Below are 15,484 nucleotides of genomic sequence, written 5' to 3'. Positions count from 1 at the left end.
CCATTTAGTGCCTCTCAGTTCAGGCCTTTTCTCTGTCTGCAGCTACGCATGAAGCTCTACATGTTTGATAATCTACTATACGGCATGTAAATTCCCAGCCTCTTTGCTTAAATAATAACGCAGTTGTAAATGTTGACAATGCATTATAACCACTTTCTGATAAGCCTGTCTGTCTGTGGTGATAAACTAAGTCATTGATAAGGAGTTTTAAAAGTACAACTGTTCATCTGGTCTGCAGCTGATTTGATCCAGATGCTGCCACCATTTTTAGAAGGTACAACCTTGTCTGCTCAACATTACGTTTAAATCGGATTATATTTTCAATCAGCATAATTATAAAGAAAACATTTCAAATGGACGTATCAGCACACAAAAGGTTCATACTGAATCTGTCAGCAAAGCATTCACAGTGTTTAGACACTCAGACAGCTAAAGCGTAATTAAAGTTTTATGGTTATGTTTAACGCAAAGCTCTTGATTGAGGTCAGAGAAAGATCAAGGTTTATTGAAAAAGCCTGAGTTTAGTTTCTAAGAAACAGGGTTGAGAATAGAAAGTGGAAAATAATAAGTGCTCCTCTTATTTACATGTTGGCGTGTAATCCACGCACACACATAATTTATATCAAAACACTGACTTTAGTAAAATATAAACAGAACAAGGGAAACGTGTGGCTCTGAGGAGGAAGCAGCACATATTGGCATCCTGACTCTAAATCTACATCTGTCCAGCAGTTTAAGAAATACACAACCAACATTTATATTTTTTTGTAGGTTTTGTTCTAAAATCCTCGTGCAAGAAAAATCGTCTACATTGTTTGTTAGTCTCTAATTTGTTAAGCACTAACTAATAATCAGAACCATTCATGCATAAAGAGTTCAACATTTGAATGTTCATCACACACAATAAGGCTATGATTGGTCAGTTCACAAAAAGTGACATGTTTCAACAAAAGGCACCCGGTAAGGTCGCCCTTTGCTCCGTGTATTCTCTACTTTTGGTGCCGATCAGTACTCACTTATATAATATTACTTAGACTAGCCACCGACAGAGAAAAGCAGGCATGCAAGATGGGGAACAGGTGAGTGGTACGTGGTGCCCCAGGGTTAATCCAGTTTATTTAGGGGCATTACATACCGCCCACAGAACCTGATATGTAAAGGAGACGGGACATTTGGTTCATTTATTATTTATAACATCAGTATAACATCACACGCACGTTTCGTTGTTCAAAACACGGGAATAAATAACTTCCAACTTCGCAAGAACAAATACTTGCAGACATATAACGTTAAACAGAATCGTTACTTACTGTACATTCAGACCAAAGGCTAATTTAATTTTCACCGCTCTTTTCTCGCTGGACTGCTAGCAGAGTGTTGGCACCCAATGTGCTAATGTTTCGCGTCTCGCTGTATCTTTGCATTGACTTTGTATGTAATCGCCTTTGGTCTGAAAGCACAGTTACACAGTGCCTCGTTACAAACTTGCTCCTCTCCCTCACCAGCACTGAGCCTGGTTCTGGTGCTCATTCTGGCAGAGAGAATGGGCCTAAAAACCTCATCCTCCCGGTGGTCCAAAGCTCCTGCGCTAGTGGTGTAAACAAACGCCAACACGCCCCCAAAACTCTGAGCTCCCAGTCCAGGCAGGGTCAGCTAATGGGACTGCCAACTGTGCCAATGACAGAGCCTACAATTAGAGCCGTGGATGTCTATATCTTAATTCTTAATACATCTTTATACCCCCGTGATTATCCATGAGCAGTGTGTGCTCATGGATAATGAGAGAAAACCGGCCCTAACGACGAGGCACCTTTCCTGAATGGAGTTTCAGGTTTTTATGCAACTCACTAACCTAACCTCACTAAATAGGGGCAGCCAGAAATGTGCTGGTGATTATTTACTGGTTTTCTTCTGCTGATTTGGCAAAAAAAAATTTGAATACATCAACTTCAGGCAACTGCGACGATGGGAATTTTACAATATCTGTGTCTTTTTTAAAAAGTGTTACCTCAAATAAAAAGCTGTGTACATATATTGGAGAAAGTTCACGTCTACAATAGGAAAACATTATCCCTCCACAGACTACACTTTTGCAGCCATTGCCCCCTCTGTTTTCCATATCCTCCCTCTGTGCATGCCTCTAGCTAAACTCAAATAAAATCCCCCTGTAGGCTGAGTCCAGCCCCCGCAAACCAAGACCAGCAGGGCAGAACCAAGACAAATTTGTGCTGTTGCTGCTCCATAGATCACCAGATGGCCCAGTGGCAGTCGGAGCGCTGCTGTGCTTTCAGGCCACTCAGCACTATCCCTCTGCCTCGCTTATTGGCAGGGTATCTCCCCCCCCCACCCCTCGCTCCTGTCCGATCAGGCTGCTCGTCAATCTCAGTCTCACTAATTCATCACGCTGCGAATTCATCTGGTCACAGACTTTGACTGTCACCTAAATCTCTGAGTGTTTTTGCTTTCTCTTGGTCTAAGTAATTCAGTGAAAATAAAAGCGATATCTGTACTCCGTTTATCGAGTATGGAGACCGTGTGTGATTCAGATTTACTTTGATTCCTCCAAATAAACAAATAAACACCCCAAATAACTGTTTTTTGTGAAATGCCCTCTAGCGGGCCTCTGGAAGTCAACAATCAATGTTCTCCTCTGAGTATTGTGTTTTTACTTGTCCCCCCCCACTTTAATTCTGATTCAATCAGCCAGAAAATAAAAAACAGTCAAGAGCCACACAAAAGCAGGTAATTCAATTGCAGGTGTTTTTTTCTGCTCTTGTGAATGGACACATTTGAATGCAGAGCTTAGTTTTGTTTGTTTTTTTTATTTCACGCAGTTAATCGCTGTAACCCTGTCGCCCACCCTGTGACTGTATTATTGACTGGCGAACATAAGCAGGTTTGATTAATGAAAAACACTCATCATGCAGATGTCAGTGGGGGCAGAATAGAAAGTTTTCAATATTAATTTAATGCTGCAGAGGTTTTGTGTTTTCTCGTACTGGCTAGAAACAGCAGATTGGTTCTCAACTTTGTGTTTGTGCTAGAAGTTTGCCTACGAGGGGGAAAGAGTTTGAGACAAGCTGCCCATCCCTGAGCGACTACTACTGAGGAGTCTGCCAGCAAGGCATGTATCCACCTGTAGTAGCTCAGCAACAGAGGATTGTATTTGTACAGCACAGGACCGGCTGCACTGGTGTTGGAAGTGTCTGAAAATGTGAAGCAGGATGCTACTAAGGACCATACTCAGTAGAATTTTCTGGATAAATAAAAGGAATAGGAAAACAGATCTCTGCACACACTAATGATTACAGCCCAGAATTGCATATTGAAATATTTTTTGTTCAGGCCACATAGCAAAGCGACTCAACCAGCTGACTTCCACCTGATAGTGACTAATGAATGATTATTACATTTGCATAACTTTTGCCTGTGTCATGAAAAAGCGGTACAGTGAAACCCTTGAGTTTTTTTTTTTTTGTTTGTTTGTTTGTTTTTACGAATGGCTGGAGAGACAAGAGAGAACAGCATTTAAAGTAGGTGCAGCAGACTATTTAATGACAACATCAATCAGCCGTGCACAGCGTGTGTGTGGACATTACCTAAAGCACTTCACAGGCCTATATAATGCAATATAATACAATTCAAAATAATGGTAAAATAGTGGTGCCAAATCATATCATGTACTTCAAATTTAGTTGGAAAAATAACTAAAGATATTGCCTAATCCGGTTAGCACATAATGTATTATAAGCTTATTATGCTGAATGTATAAAGATCTGACAGAATTACAGTTCCTCTTGGATATTTTAAAATATATAAATGGGTTGCACTATTTACAACTGTACACAGCAACGTTACATGTGATGGATTCATATTGAGAACTATAAGAGTGTTGTCGCTGTCAGTGCTTTTGGCTCCCAGAGGTATGAATGCACTTTCAGATAAAGAAGCCAAGTGGTGAACTCCTGTGTGGGCTGCTACTTTGCATGTATAAACAAGATGCAAAGCTCCTTATGGGACTGCCTTGTAAGAAAACTCACAAACTCAGTGTGTTTTAAAAGAAAATCAGATATCTTGGCCGTCTGTATGTGTAGCCAGGTTTCTAATGTCAGCATGTAAAACGTCTTTCGTGTCCTCTCACGTTGCCGTCAGTCTGAATGTTCTTACCTTAAAGTACTTACTTGTGAAACATTATGTGTGACCTTAGAACTAAACAGGCATTAGGTGTTTCTGACTTTCCCCTTCTTTAGTCTGTCTCCCACCATGTGTGCAGGCCATAAAGTGATTTGACATTTAGCTATATTTTTTGCAATAAAAATATGTTTAAATGTCAGAGTCAGTCTCAACATATGTCCGAACCTTTGGTTTCTACTAAAATCATCTGCAGCTCAACTGGTTTCAACTAAACTCTATAGAGAAATACTGGTTTTATTGTTGTCATGAAACAAGTAAATTCATCACTACTAACTGCTGCGTAGCTTTATTAGCTATATCTGTCTGTAACTAATCATATTCACACAAAAGAATATTTTATTTCCTTGATTTTAGCTTCAGCTAGTTCACATAGTGCTTCACTGCCTGCTCACTGTGGGAGGACGTTACTTACAGTAGAGCTCGCCAGTCAGAGTGAAATAAAACCTAATGTAAAGTGGGATGATTTTATATGCAGCCGTTTACCCAAATTATTAATCATGTGATAGAAAATATTCTTTAAAATAAAATAATAAAATACTATTGCTAATTATTGCTAGAAATGAGTACTGTTGCTCTTGTAAATCCTGGCTTAAGAAGGTACACTTGAAACAAACTAAACTCAGGAAAAGAAGAAACGTCCCTTTTTCAGGACACTGTATTTTAAAGATAATTCTGTAAATACCAAATAACTTTACAGATCTTTATTGTTAAGGGTGTAAACAGTGTTTTCCGTGCTTGCTCAATGAACCAAAAACAATCGCTGAACATGCACCTGTGGAACAGCGTACAGACGGTTACAATTAAGGTCACAGTTATAAAAACTTAAACCCTAAAGAGACCTCTCTCTGAAAAACACCAAAAGAAAGACGCCCAGGGTTCCTGCTCATCTGCATGAACGTGCCTTAGGCATGCTGCAAGGAGGCACGAGGACTGCAAATGTGGCCAGGGATATAAATTGCAATGTCCGTTATGTGAGATGCCCAAGAAAGCGCTACAAGGAGACAGGAAGGACAGCCGATCGTTCTCTCAGTGGCAGACCACATGTAACAGCACCTGTACCGAACCACAGGGCCACACCAGATACCCAGATTTGCTGAGTATAGTTTCTCATGACGTGCTGCCCAAAGACAACTACAGGCAAAAGTGTTTATAGCTGTTGGTTTTGGAAAGTTACAGTATGGAGGGCAGCTACAAACATCTGACTGCCGCTTTGCCGTTTAATGTGGCCGACTTTTGGGGGACTATTTCTTGCAAAGAGTTAGATGAGAAAATCAATACCACTCTCATGTTTGTCCTGAGGTTGCCAGGCGGAGGAGACACTGCACAGAAGTGCTGGGCAGACGAAAACACTTCTGTTCATCTGTAGAAGAAGTTGTAGCACATAAAAAAATTGTTGTATTAGCGTATTTTTTAACTTTAAAGAGAGTCAGGTTAGTTGTTTCTACCTGCTTAAACTTAAACTTCTGCTGTATGTCTGGCAGTTAAAGTCATCAGACAATCTCTTTTAGCAATTCCCACTGGAAATATATATAGATATATATATATATATAAAAACAGTACACCCTGACTCAACATCAGCCTTAATGTACGTAAGTGGTGATAATGTGGTTTTATCTGTGCTCACCAAGAGACAGACTAAAGTGGATGTGAGGCTGTATCTTTTGTGTTTCGTTGTCTGACTTATAATGGAGTCTCTTAGCTTGTGCAACAGGGTTTGTTTTAGCTTCATCCGAACCTAAAAGTCTGTTTTTTTTGTCTGGATTTTTTCTGCCAGAGTGAATTATACAACCTGATTTCTTCTTTTTTTCATTTAAAGAGTTTTAAATCGCCTATAGTTGTCCTCCCCTCTTGTTCAGATGTCGTGAATAACCTCTCGTGTTAAATGCTGGCCAGGAAATGCAGATAGAAAGTAAGGATTCACATGGTAAAAGGGAAAACAAAGGAATGTCATTATGATTCTTGTCCTGCGTATAGGAGGAATGTTCATGGATCTTCTTATTAGATCCTGCATTGAAAAAGAAGTTTAAATTATCAATATTTCAGTATGTGTGAGTCTGAAGAATAAAGCCAGCTCTCCATCATTAGAATGAGTAAATATTAATTTGAAAATCGTTCCCCTGTCCACCCCTGGCCCTGCTGTACAAACAGTTTGCTCGCCTTCAGTCATGCGGTAAAATCATTCATTACGTTTCTTTTGAATTCAGCTTTGGAAATATTACTGTACCATAAACACTTCTTGAAATAGCCAAGCTGTCCTCGAGTTTTTCGGAATGCGCGTCACAATCTTTTGTGAAGGGTTTTGCACAGGAAAATAAAAAAAACGGCTGCAGATGCATGTCTTTGTCCTCTCACTGTACACAGCTGACCTGCTTTTAAGTGCAGGTTGACAGAACAAATATGATGTTAGATATTAACATGAAGAGCTTCTTTCCAGTCCCAAAAAAAGTGGGAGTGGTTCGAAGATGCAGCTCTAAGGTGAAGCCCTTTTTGATTTTGAGCCACTCACATTAAAACCTGACTGTCAGCTATCAAACCCTGGTGTAGCAGGAAATATCTGGATCTCATGTCACGTTGTCCTTGGGCAGTAATTCATGAAAGACAGACCAGAAAAACAAGAAAATATACCTTTCAACAGCAAACTGTACTCACAAATAATAATATTAATAATATAATAATGATACATTTATTTCAACAGCAGAAAATGCAGTTGCAGAAAATGAGCATATTCCCCCAAATTTCTAACTATTCCTGTAATTTCTTCTTGACAACAGCCTCTGAGAGCCTGTTGGACCAGAGCAGCATGGATTCAAGAGACTGCCACCAAAATAAAGCGCTAGGTTAAGAATGGAAGGTGTGAAAAAAGAGCCAAACCTCCTGAGCAGGCTCAGATTTTATTATTGGGAAAGAGCGACAACGCCATAGACAAACCTAGAAATATTCCTTAAAGAGTTAGCCCATGCCAAAGTATATTATGCAGCTCTTAATTTAGTGCAGAAAGTTCTGCTTAGTGCCAGCGAGCTACTCTTGATCAAAGTCATTAGTCACTTGATTTGGACTCTTTGCTGCTGAATAATTGAGGCTGTGAGAGGATAAAGGATTTCACTATGCTGGCTCGCTAGTTAAGAGAAATAAAGAGAACTCCCCTCTCTGAGAGAGAGAGAGACTGGAGGAGGAGGAGAAAAAGAGGGAGAGCAGGAGGAACTGAGAGATGCACAGAAAACAGAGAGTAAATTAGAGAAAGATTGAGCGGGAGGGAGTGTGAGTCTGATGTATGCTTTGTCTGCTCATAGCTCTGTCCACCACACTACTGATGAAACATTTAACACTATAATTTCTGTAAAACTACCACCCACGTTTAGGGGGAGAAGTTCCCCAAGTCTGGACAACTTTCCCTGTCGCTTCTCAGGCTCGTTTCACCTCAATTTCCAGGGTTTTTCCTTCCACTTCCTTTTCAACTTATGGCTATTTATTCAGAGCTCTTGGCACTCTGGGTACTTTACGTCCCTTCTGCGGGAGTGCAGCTCACCCCGTGAGCATATATCAAAAAGATAATAGCGCTTTGATTTATGTTATCTTGAGATGATGTAATATACAATGAAATGTTCCGTCTTTTGTGCTTGTTTTCATTTAAAGTCTTCGGATTCTGATTTATACCAGCAATTCATCCACTTACAGACCTGTGATGGATTCTCTGAATACGGACCTCAGAATGTGTTGAACCCACTCATCAGTGTTTATAAAGGATGCACACACCTTAAAGAAAGGATTTCTTATCGAAAAACATTCCACTCGTGTAGTTAGAAGACTAAAAAGGCTGAAAATAACTGTGCCCGGTAATATGTAGATTTCATTTTTGTAAATAATGGTCCGTTAGAATATAGGACAAATAGCAACCCCTAATCCGTTGTCCCATGGTAGTTCCACTGTATTCAGCAAAATACTGTGGGTGCAGACGCTGAGAGAATTAAAATGCTAAACGCTTAACGACTGTGGTGCTGTTTGGAGGAAACTGCACAGGTTCCTGCATCCATCACGCTGCGTGTCACCACTGCAGGCTGACGTTTGTGGTGTGCTGTTCGGAGCTGTTATCATGTCATGATAAATGTTGAGCAATATTTGAGTCTTAATATAGCACTCACATGAAACAGTTGCATTCAGGTGCGTCCTGCCTCAGGGCCTCAACATGCTTCGAAGGAACTAGTTTGTACGACGATTCATAATGTTGGACTCGCTTTATCACATGAAAAATTTAAAAAATGGGTTGTGTAAAGAATGAAAGAAGAGGGCTCAAGAGAGATCACGTCTGCAGAGATTGTCGGTTTCAGAAAGTTGCAGAAATTGCCGGACGCAGCCCTTCCAGTCGACAGAAAGGTGTCGGTGGTGAAGGTTTCAGACGAGGTCAAACAATCCGACTAGCACTTAGTCTGGGTTGGTCTGCTGTCTATAGATAGTACTAATGGCACTAAATGACTGAAGTAACCAGCTCCTAGTTCAAATGAACATGTGTGGGGTAAGAGGTGACTATCACTTTGACGCAGTTTTGGGAAGCACTGAACCCAGATGGTTTATTTTTAGCCAAGTCGAAGCTACATACACAAAAGGTTTATGTAAAAAGAAATACAGCAGACAGAGTCAGCTACAAAAGTGAGTTATTCCACAGAGGTGCCATTTATCTCCATTGGATTACATTCTATAGATTCTTTCAGTTTGCCAGACATGAGCTCTTTACCAGCATAAGGAAGTGACAAATTGAAAAGTTAACGGCAAAATATGAAGGGGTTGGTGATGGTACAGTGGATAAGACACATGTCTGTAGTGTGAGAGACCCACTGTGAGACACAATTGTGTCCCTGAGCAAGACACTTAACCCCTAGTTGCTCCAAAAGGCGTGCGACCTCTGACATATATAGCAGTCGTGCAGCACTGACAATACAGCCACTGATCTAAAAGATATTTGGCCTTCAAGTCTTGTTGGAAAATGAATTATAGAGCACGTCTGAAGAAGCCAGCAAACTCCTAGGAAATGTAGGTAAAAAGTCTTGTTAGAAATAGTCTGGGGTTGCTGCCACAGTAGTTTTAGGCAAAATGTATGAAAAAAATTGAGGAACTAATTACTTTTCTCAGGGAGTAATTAGTATAGTTAGTAATTGATTCATCTGAAAAGGTAAGAGAGGGGAATTTTTCCACGAGCAAACCAACATCAGCAACAGGATTTTTGCTGCAGCTGCACCAAGACTGCAGATTTCTCTTCTCCAAAGCATCAGATTAACTGAAACTTTAAAAAAAAACCGATTGTTGTGCTGCAGTGTAAGTGTGTTTATAGTTTTAAACTTACTATATAACTAAAGATGCCAGCACTTAGGTATCTCTTGGTATGAAGAGATCACAGACCAGCTGGGCTGGTAAACATCGACGTGCTGTATAGAGTTTACAGATGTAACGTCGCATGCTTTATGGAAACTGCAGATTAGAACTTTTCAGCCTGTCGCCCCTCGCTGACATTTAGAGCTGACAGTATGCAGATTTACACCCTGCGCTGCCATCAGGGAAGTGATGACAGTGTCACGGTGTTGGTTAAACTGCTATGAAATGTATTTATTTCTGTCATTATTCATGAAGACTGAGACCAATACTTAGTTGTGGTGATATCTGATCTGTTTGTCTGCAGTACCAATAGCTGTCTTTTAACTGTCCAAGTACAATACTTTTTCTTTAAGGACCAAACAAACTTAACTGTAAGATAAACATAAAAACCCTTCACTTTACTCCAGAGGTCTCTTAATTTGGTTAAAAATAGAATGACCTTTGAGACGTTCGGAAAGCATCTTTTGAGACCTGTTCTGGAGGGATTGGACAAAATATCATCCTAACATGTGTAATTTAAAATAGGGTAGCTTTAGCTTACAGGTTGCATTTATTTATTTATTTGACATGTTTTTATCACGGGTGCATATATTTTTTGTTTGCAGTCACTGTCCATGAATCTTCATTGTTTGCACTTGTTAATGTGTCTACCAGCAGCAGAATTTCTTTCCTGCAAAAGTTTGTTTTCCTTTTTGTTCTTTTATTTAATCTTTATATAACAAACCCCACTTACACATAACAAATACTTTAGATTGTTAATTGATTCACATGTTAATTGCCGCTAAAGAAGTTATGGAAAAATAATTAAACAATTTTAAAGTAATTTAATCACATATATTTTTGCAGAATAACACGTTACATTAATAACACGAGTACAATGTAAGGACGGAGGTCAAATCCTTGTCTCTGATTGGCTGCTCCTGCTTATTTCTCACTTCTGGAGCTTTACTGACTGTAATTCTTAGAGGTTTGATAAATGTGGGTCCTGCTCTCTTTACTTCACTTCTCTTTCCTCCTCGTCTTCTCTCACCTGACCTCACCTCGCCTTTCGACTCTCCTCTCCTCGTGTAAACACTCCCATGATTACTTCAGATGTCCATGAATCCTCCACAGTCTCAGGCATCATGACTCATGCAGATATTGATGATTACACAGTTTTAAATCAGGCGTTGACTCATTCCCTCCTCCCCTGTCCAGGCTGTGAGAGTGACTTCTGGGGGCCCCACTGCAGTAACCGCTGTCAGTGCCGGAACGGGGCCAAATGTAACCCGATAACCGGAGCCTGCGTCTGCACCGACGGCTACCAGGGCTGGCGCTGCGAGGAGCCCTGCGACCCCAGCTTCTACGGCAAGGACTGCCTGCTGGAGTGCCAGTGCCTCAATGGCGCCACATGCCACCATCAGACTGGCGAGTGCCTCTGTGCGCCCGGATACACCGGGGCCTTGTGAGTAGCTTTTTGGCTGTTTATGCTGCTGGACGTGATGCATCTCTGTCACTCTGAAGCCCCCTCTGAATTCTCAACAGAACATGTGTTTAAGGGCTTTTGCCTTATTTCACATATGATTGAGAGATGCAGTTATTTCCCAAAAATTTTAATAGTGAAGTTGAACTTTGAAGTTAAGCCAAAAGGAATATTTTACAACTACTGAATGTAATAATTTATCTGTGTAATACATTATTAAGGAAAGCCTAAATCAAAATGACATTTATTACATATATTCTACATTAGTAGGTTTTATTACATTAACAGACGTATTTAAAAAAAAATAAAGAAGTAATATATTAAAGAAATATACCAAGCAGTAATTTATTTATTTTTTAAAAAGAAATTTTAAAATCTGTTAAACAGCAAATGCTCCAAAAGGCAACACAGCTGGATAGTGATGTAGAAAGGGAAGTAAACACACTCGAGACAAAACAACCTTCTTTTTTTAGTGGAAAAAAATAAAATTGATTCTCTTTCCTCCTAATTTTTTTTAGCAAACACCAGGTAACCAACAAGGTGTGTCTCTTACATGTGACCTAAGGGGGCAGTACTTCAGCTTCTCTTTAATCTGTTTTTATCTTTTTACTGTATTCTTCTAAAAAGACGCTAGAATTGGTCATCAGTCAAATACAAGGTAGTGAAGCAGAAGGCTCTTTGTAGGAAAGCTATCAGTCTCTATCAAGAAAAATAAGCGTGATTTCAACTAGAGTTGGTGCATTAAGAATCCAGCAGAGGTTATATAGCATTTCTTTCTTTCTTAGTAATATTTGTTGTCCTAACTGTGAGCTCTCTCAATAAAAAGACTTTGCACTGACAAGGTTTTTTTTTTATTCCTGTTTTGCATTTGCACAAATCCATGAGTAAAAGAGTAACGCTATTTCCTGTTGCTGATTTCTGTAGGCTGTGTGTTTGCGAGAGAGAGGCTGCTGTCACTTCATCCTGATTGCCCAACACTGGTGATTAGATGCCTCACTATGAAATGTCACATCACGTCTCAACATAAACACCTGCTTCTTCTTCTGTTTCTTTTCCCCCTCCAGCTGTGAGGAGCCTTGTCCTCCAGGTAAACACGGCTCCCTGTGCGAACAGCGCTGTCCCTGTCAGAACGGAGGAACGTGCCATCACGTCACCGGGGAGTGCTCCTGTCCCGCCGGCTGGGTGGTACGACCCGCTGCACATCCACAACAGAACCAACTAATGTGCATGTCTATTGGAGCTCAGCTAATAAGGACTATTAAAGCCCAAAGCTTTTAGGCTGGAAAAGCTTCCTTAAGGGCATTTAGTATCATCAAGGGCCACTCATATTTAGGAATCTCTTCGGAAAAAGGAAGAAGGACTATAGTCACCACACTGCACCTGCTCAGACTCGAGCAAAAAATTTACAACTTGATTTTGACATTTTCATTATTATAACAGAAGATTTTATAAATAAACAACTTGCTGATAATTACAGTTTAGGATGAGTATCAAATCATGATGCTTTGATTTTGAGTTCGAAATAGCACAATATAAAGAAAAAACCTTGCCGAAATAAAGCTTGGCAGCTGGGTCAAAAGTTTTGTTAACTTATTATTTGATCAGATGTTAGATTTTCCTGATCTTAATCATGATTTGGCTATTTTAGACAATTTAAGACTAGTTTGGTTAAGTTGGTTTTCGTACAGCTAATTGTGTTAACAAGAACAAGAGTTTTCTCGAAAACCATTTTCCTCAAATAATTTTGGTATCGGCTCTGAGACGATCTGCTGGCATCTGTTTCAAAACATTTCAAATGACATCCAGCTCTAGTTACTCTAGTTAGAGTTATTACGCATATATCTGTGATTTTAGATTTATATCTTCAGATGGAGGATTATGTGCTCTATAAAGTCATTTATGTTCCTTTATTTTCACTGTTCTAGTTAAGACTAAGGTCATAAACCAGAGCAAAGTATTTTTCTTAGATCTGAGAAGTCAACATTTAAACTTTCAAACTTTTCCCTATAAACTTTTAGCTCAGTTAAATCAATTTAGTGAGCGTATGGTATAAACACTTTGCATTCACATGTCTGATGTGCATGTAAACACGATGGTCATGTGATCTTCCTCCGCAGGGTCCGGTCTGCGCACAGCCGTGTTCGTTCGGATCATTTGGCATTAACTGCTCTCAGGAGTGCACATGTCGCAACGGAGGCCTGTGTGACCACATCAGCGGCCAGTGCCAGTGCACTGCCGGCTACATCGGAGAGAGGTGTGACCAGAAGATTACTTTATCTTTTAACTTTATCAGAACCTTCAGGGAAATTAGTATTTGCTGCAGATGCAAAGAATGATTCAGCAGGGAGAAAGACACACAGTTGGATATTGCTATCATTATTATCACTATTATTCATTTTTATTGATATTTGTATTATTACTGCTACCACTACTGTTATTTTACATCTCTATGTGTTGGGCTAGTGTGTGTTTTCTTTCTTCCTGCTCTCTCTCTCACTCCCTCCCCCTCTCTAGCTCTCTCACACCCACCCTGAGTCTGCTCGAGGTTTCTGCCCGTTAAAAGGGAGTTTTTCTTGCCACTGTGGCCAAGTGCAGGGGCGTAGGCGTAGGGCGTAGGAGAAAAGGGGATTGAACATGTTGGGCCCTCATGTGAGGCCCTCAGAGATACTAGACTGAATAGCCATGGATGTTGGGAGGGGCCCATCGAGGATGCCTATGAGTCCAGAATTTTGTGCTACGCTCCTGACCAAGTGCTGCTCATGGTGGGAACTGTTGGGTCTCCGTCAATAATTGTATTATAAAGAGTACAGGTTTTTCCTGCATAGAGGAATTTTTGGCGCCCGGGAAAGAGGTTTTAAGCGAGCGCCAAAGGAAAACAACCAGCGCCAAAATGATCAGAATTGGGGGGGTCCAGCCGCTGTATTTTACACATGCAGCTAGCGTTGGATTTAGGCACCCCATCCACACTACTCCGTTTTAGTTTACAAACGGAGAATTAAAACGAATACACACCGGCGTTTCCGCTGCGTTTTGGAGTTGATCTCCGTCTACAAACGACATCTAGGACCCGTTCAGGTGCACTGGGCATGCGCGTGCTGGTGTAAACATGAAGCAGATGGTCTATTCCGTAGTTACAAAAGATTTGGCGATAAATAAATGCAGAGAAAACATCAGACCAGGTTTTTTTTTTGTTGCATGGATCAATAAGGAGCTGGGACTGTTACTGAATGTAACACGGGAGTGTGGCGGCAGAAAACAGACTGGGAGTTGTTGCAAAGTAAACGGCGACATGCACAGTACAAGTCTAGGCAGATGAGTGTTATTTGCACGTTACAGAATATTTAGGAGCTTTAGGAGCTTTGAAACGCAAAACGGGGTCGGCAGCGTTTCCAAACTTCTCCGTTTTAGGTCTTCGTTTTCATCGTTGTAGTCTGGACGGGAGGTGCAAACGTAGCAAAAGGTCTCCGTTTTAATTCAAAAACGCAGTAGTGTGGATGGGGCCTTAGAGACCAGCTGCTGCGTTCATTTGACTGCGCCTGAATGCTCCGCTACGAAGCTAGCGCTGATAAGAGGGATGACTTCTTGTGATTTCTCACAATATAAAAGCCGTTTGTGCTTTTGTTACATTTTACTCTTTAACGTACCGGGACACACCTGTAACACCAAAATCTGTTATCTATCAGATTCTGTGACTACACCCAAACGACAATGTTTTCCTAACCATAACCAAGTACTTTTAGTACCTAAACCATAACCAAGTACTTTTAGTACCTAAACCATAACCAAGTACTTTTAGTACCTAAACCATAACCAAGTACTTTTAGTACCTAAACCATAACCAAGTACTTTTAGTACCTAAACCATAACCAAGTACTTTTAGTACCTAAACACAACCAAGTACTTTTAGTACCTAAACCATAACCAAGTACTTTTAGTACCTAAACCATAACCAAGTACTTTTAGTACCTAAACCAACAACCAAGTACTTTTAGTACCTAAACCCAACCAAGTACTTTTGGTGCCTCAACCCAACAACCAAGTACTTTTAGTACCTAAACCCAACCAAGTACTTTTGGTGCCTAAACCCAACAACCAAGTACTTTTAGTACCTAAACCCAACCTAGTACTTTTGGTGCCTAAACCCAACAACCAAGTACTTTTAGTACCTAAACCCAACCAAGTACTTTTGGTGCCTAAACCCAACAACCAAGTACTTTTAGTACCTAAACCCAACCTAGTACTTTTGGTGCCTAAACCCAACAACCAAGTACTTTTAGTACCTAAACCCAACCAAGTACTTTTGGTGCCTCAACCCAACAACCAAGTACTTTTAGTACCTAAACCCAACAACCAAGTACTTTTAGTACCTAAACCCAACCAAGTACTTTTGGTGCCTCAACCCAACAACCAAGTACTTTTAGTACCTAAACCCAACCAAGTACTTTTAGTACCTAAACCCAACCA

General features: G+C 40.4%; 1 protein-coding gene across 8 annotated transcripts in view; it reads left to right on the top strand.

The window, feature by feature from the left end:
• LOC123959159 (multiple epidermal growth factor-like domains protein 11) overlaps window positions 1-15,484 on the top strand; it is a 119,204-nt gene that overhangs the window by 37,487 nt on the left and 66,233 nt on the right. For all 8 annotated transcript variants that reach the window (XR_006822238.1, XM_046033066.1, XM_046033073.1 and 5 more), the window contains 3 exons: window positions 10,756-11,002; window positions 12,085-12,205; window positions 13,138-13,274. Coding sequence is in view for 7 of the 8 variants with exons in the window: in XM_046033066.1 (XP_045889022.1) it covers window positions 10,756-11,002; window positions 12,085-12,205; window positions 13,138-13,274 (505 nt within the window). In the remaining variant the exon portion in view is untranslated. The remainder of the gene's footprint in view (window positions 1-10,755; window positions 11,003-12,084; window positions 12,206-13,137; window positions 13,275-15,484) is intronic.

The sequence above is a fragment of the Micropterus dolomieu genome, linkage group LG20 (assembly GCF_021292245.1).
Source record: "Micropterus dolomieu isolate WLL.071019.BEF.003 ecotype Adirondacks linkage group LG20, ASM2129224v1, whole genome shotgun sequence".
NCBI lineage: Eukaryota > Metazoa > Chordata > Actinopteri > Centrarchiformes > Centrarchidae > Micropterus > Micropterus dolomieu.
This window is presented reverse-complemented; position numbering and strand designations above follow the sequence as displayed.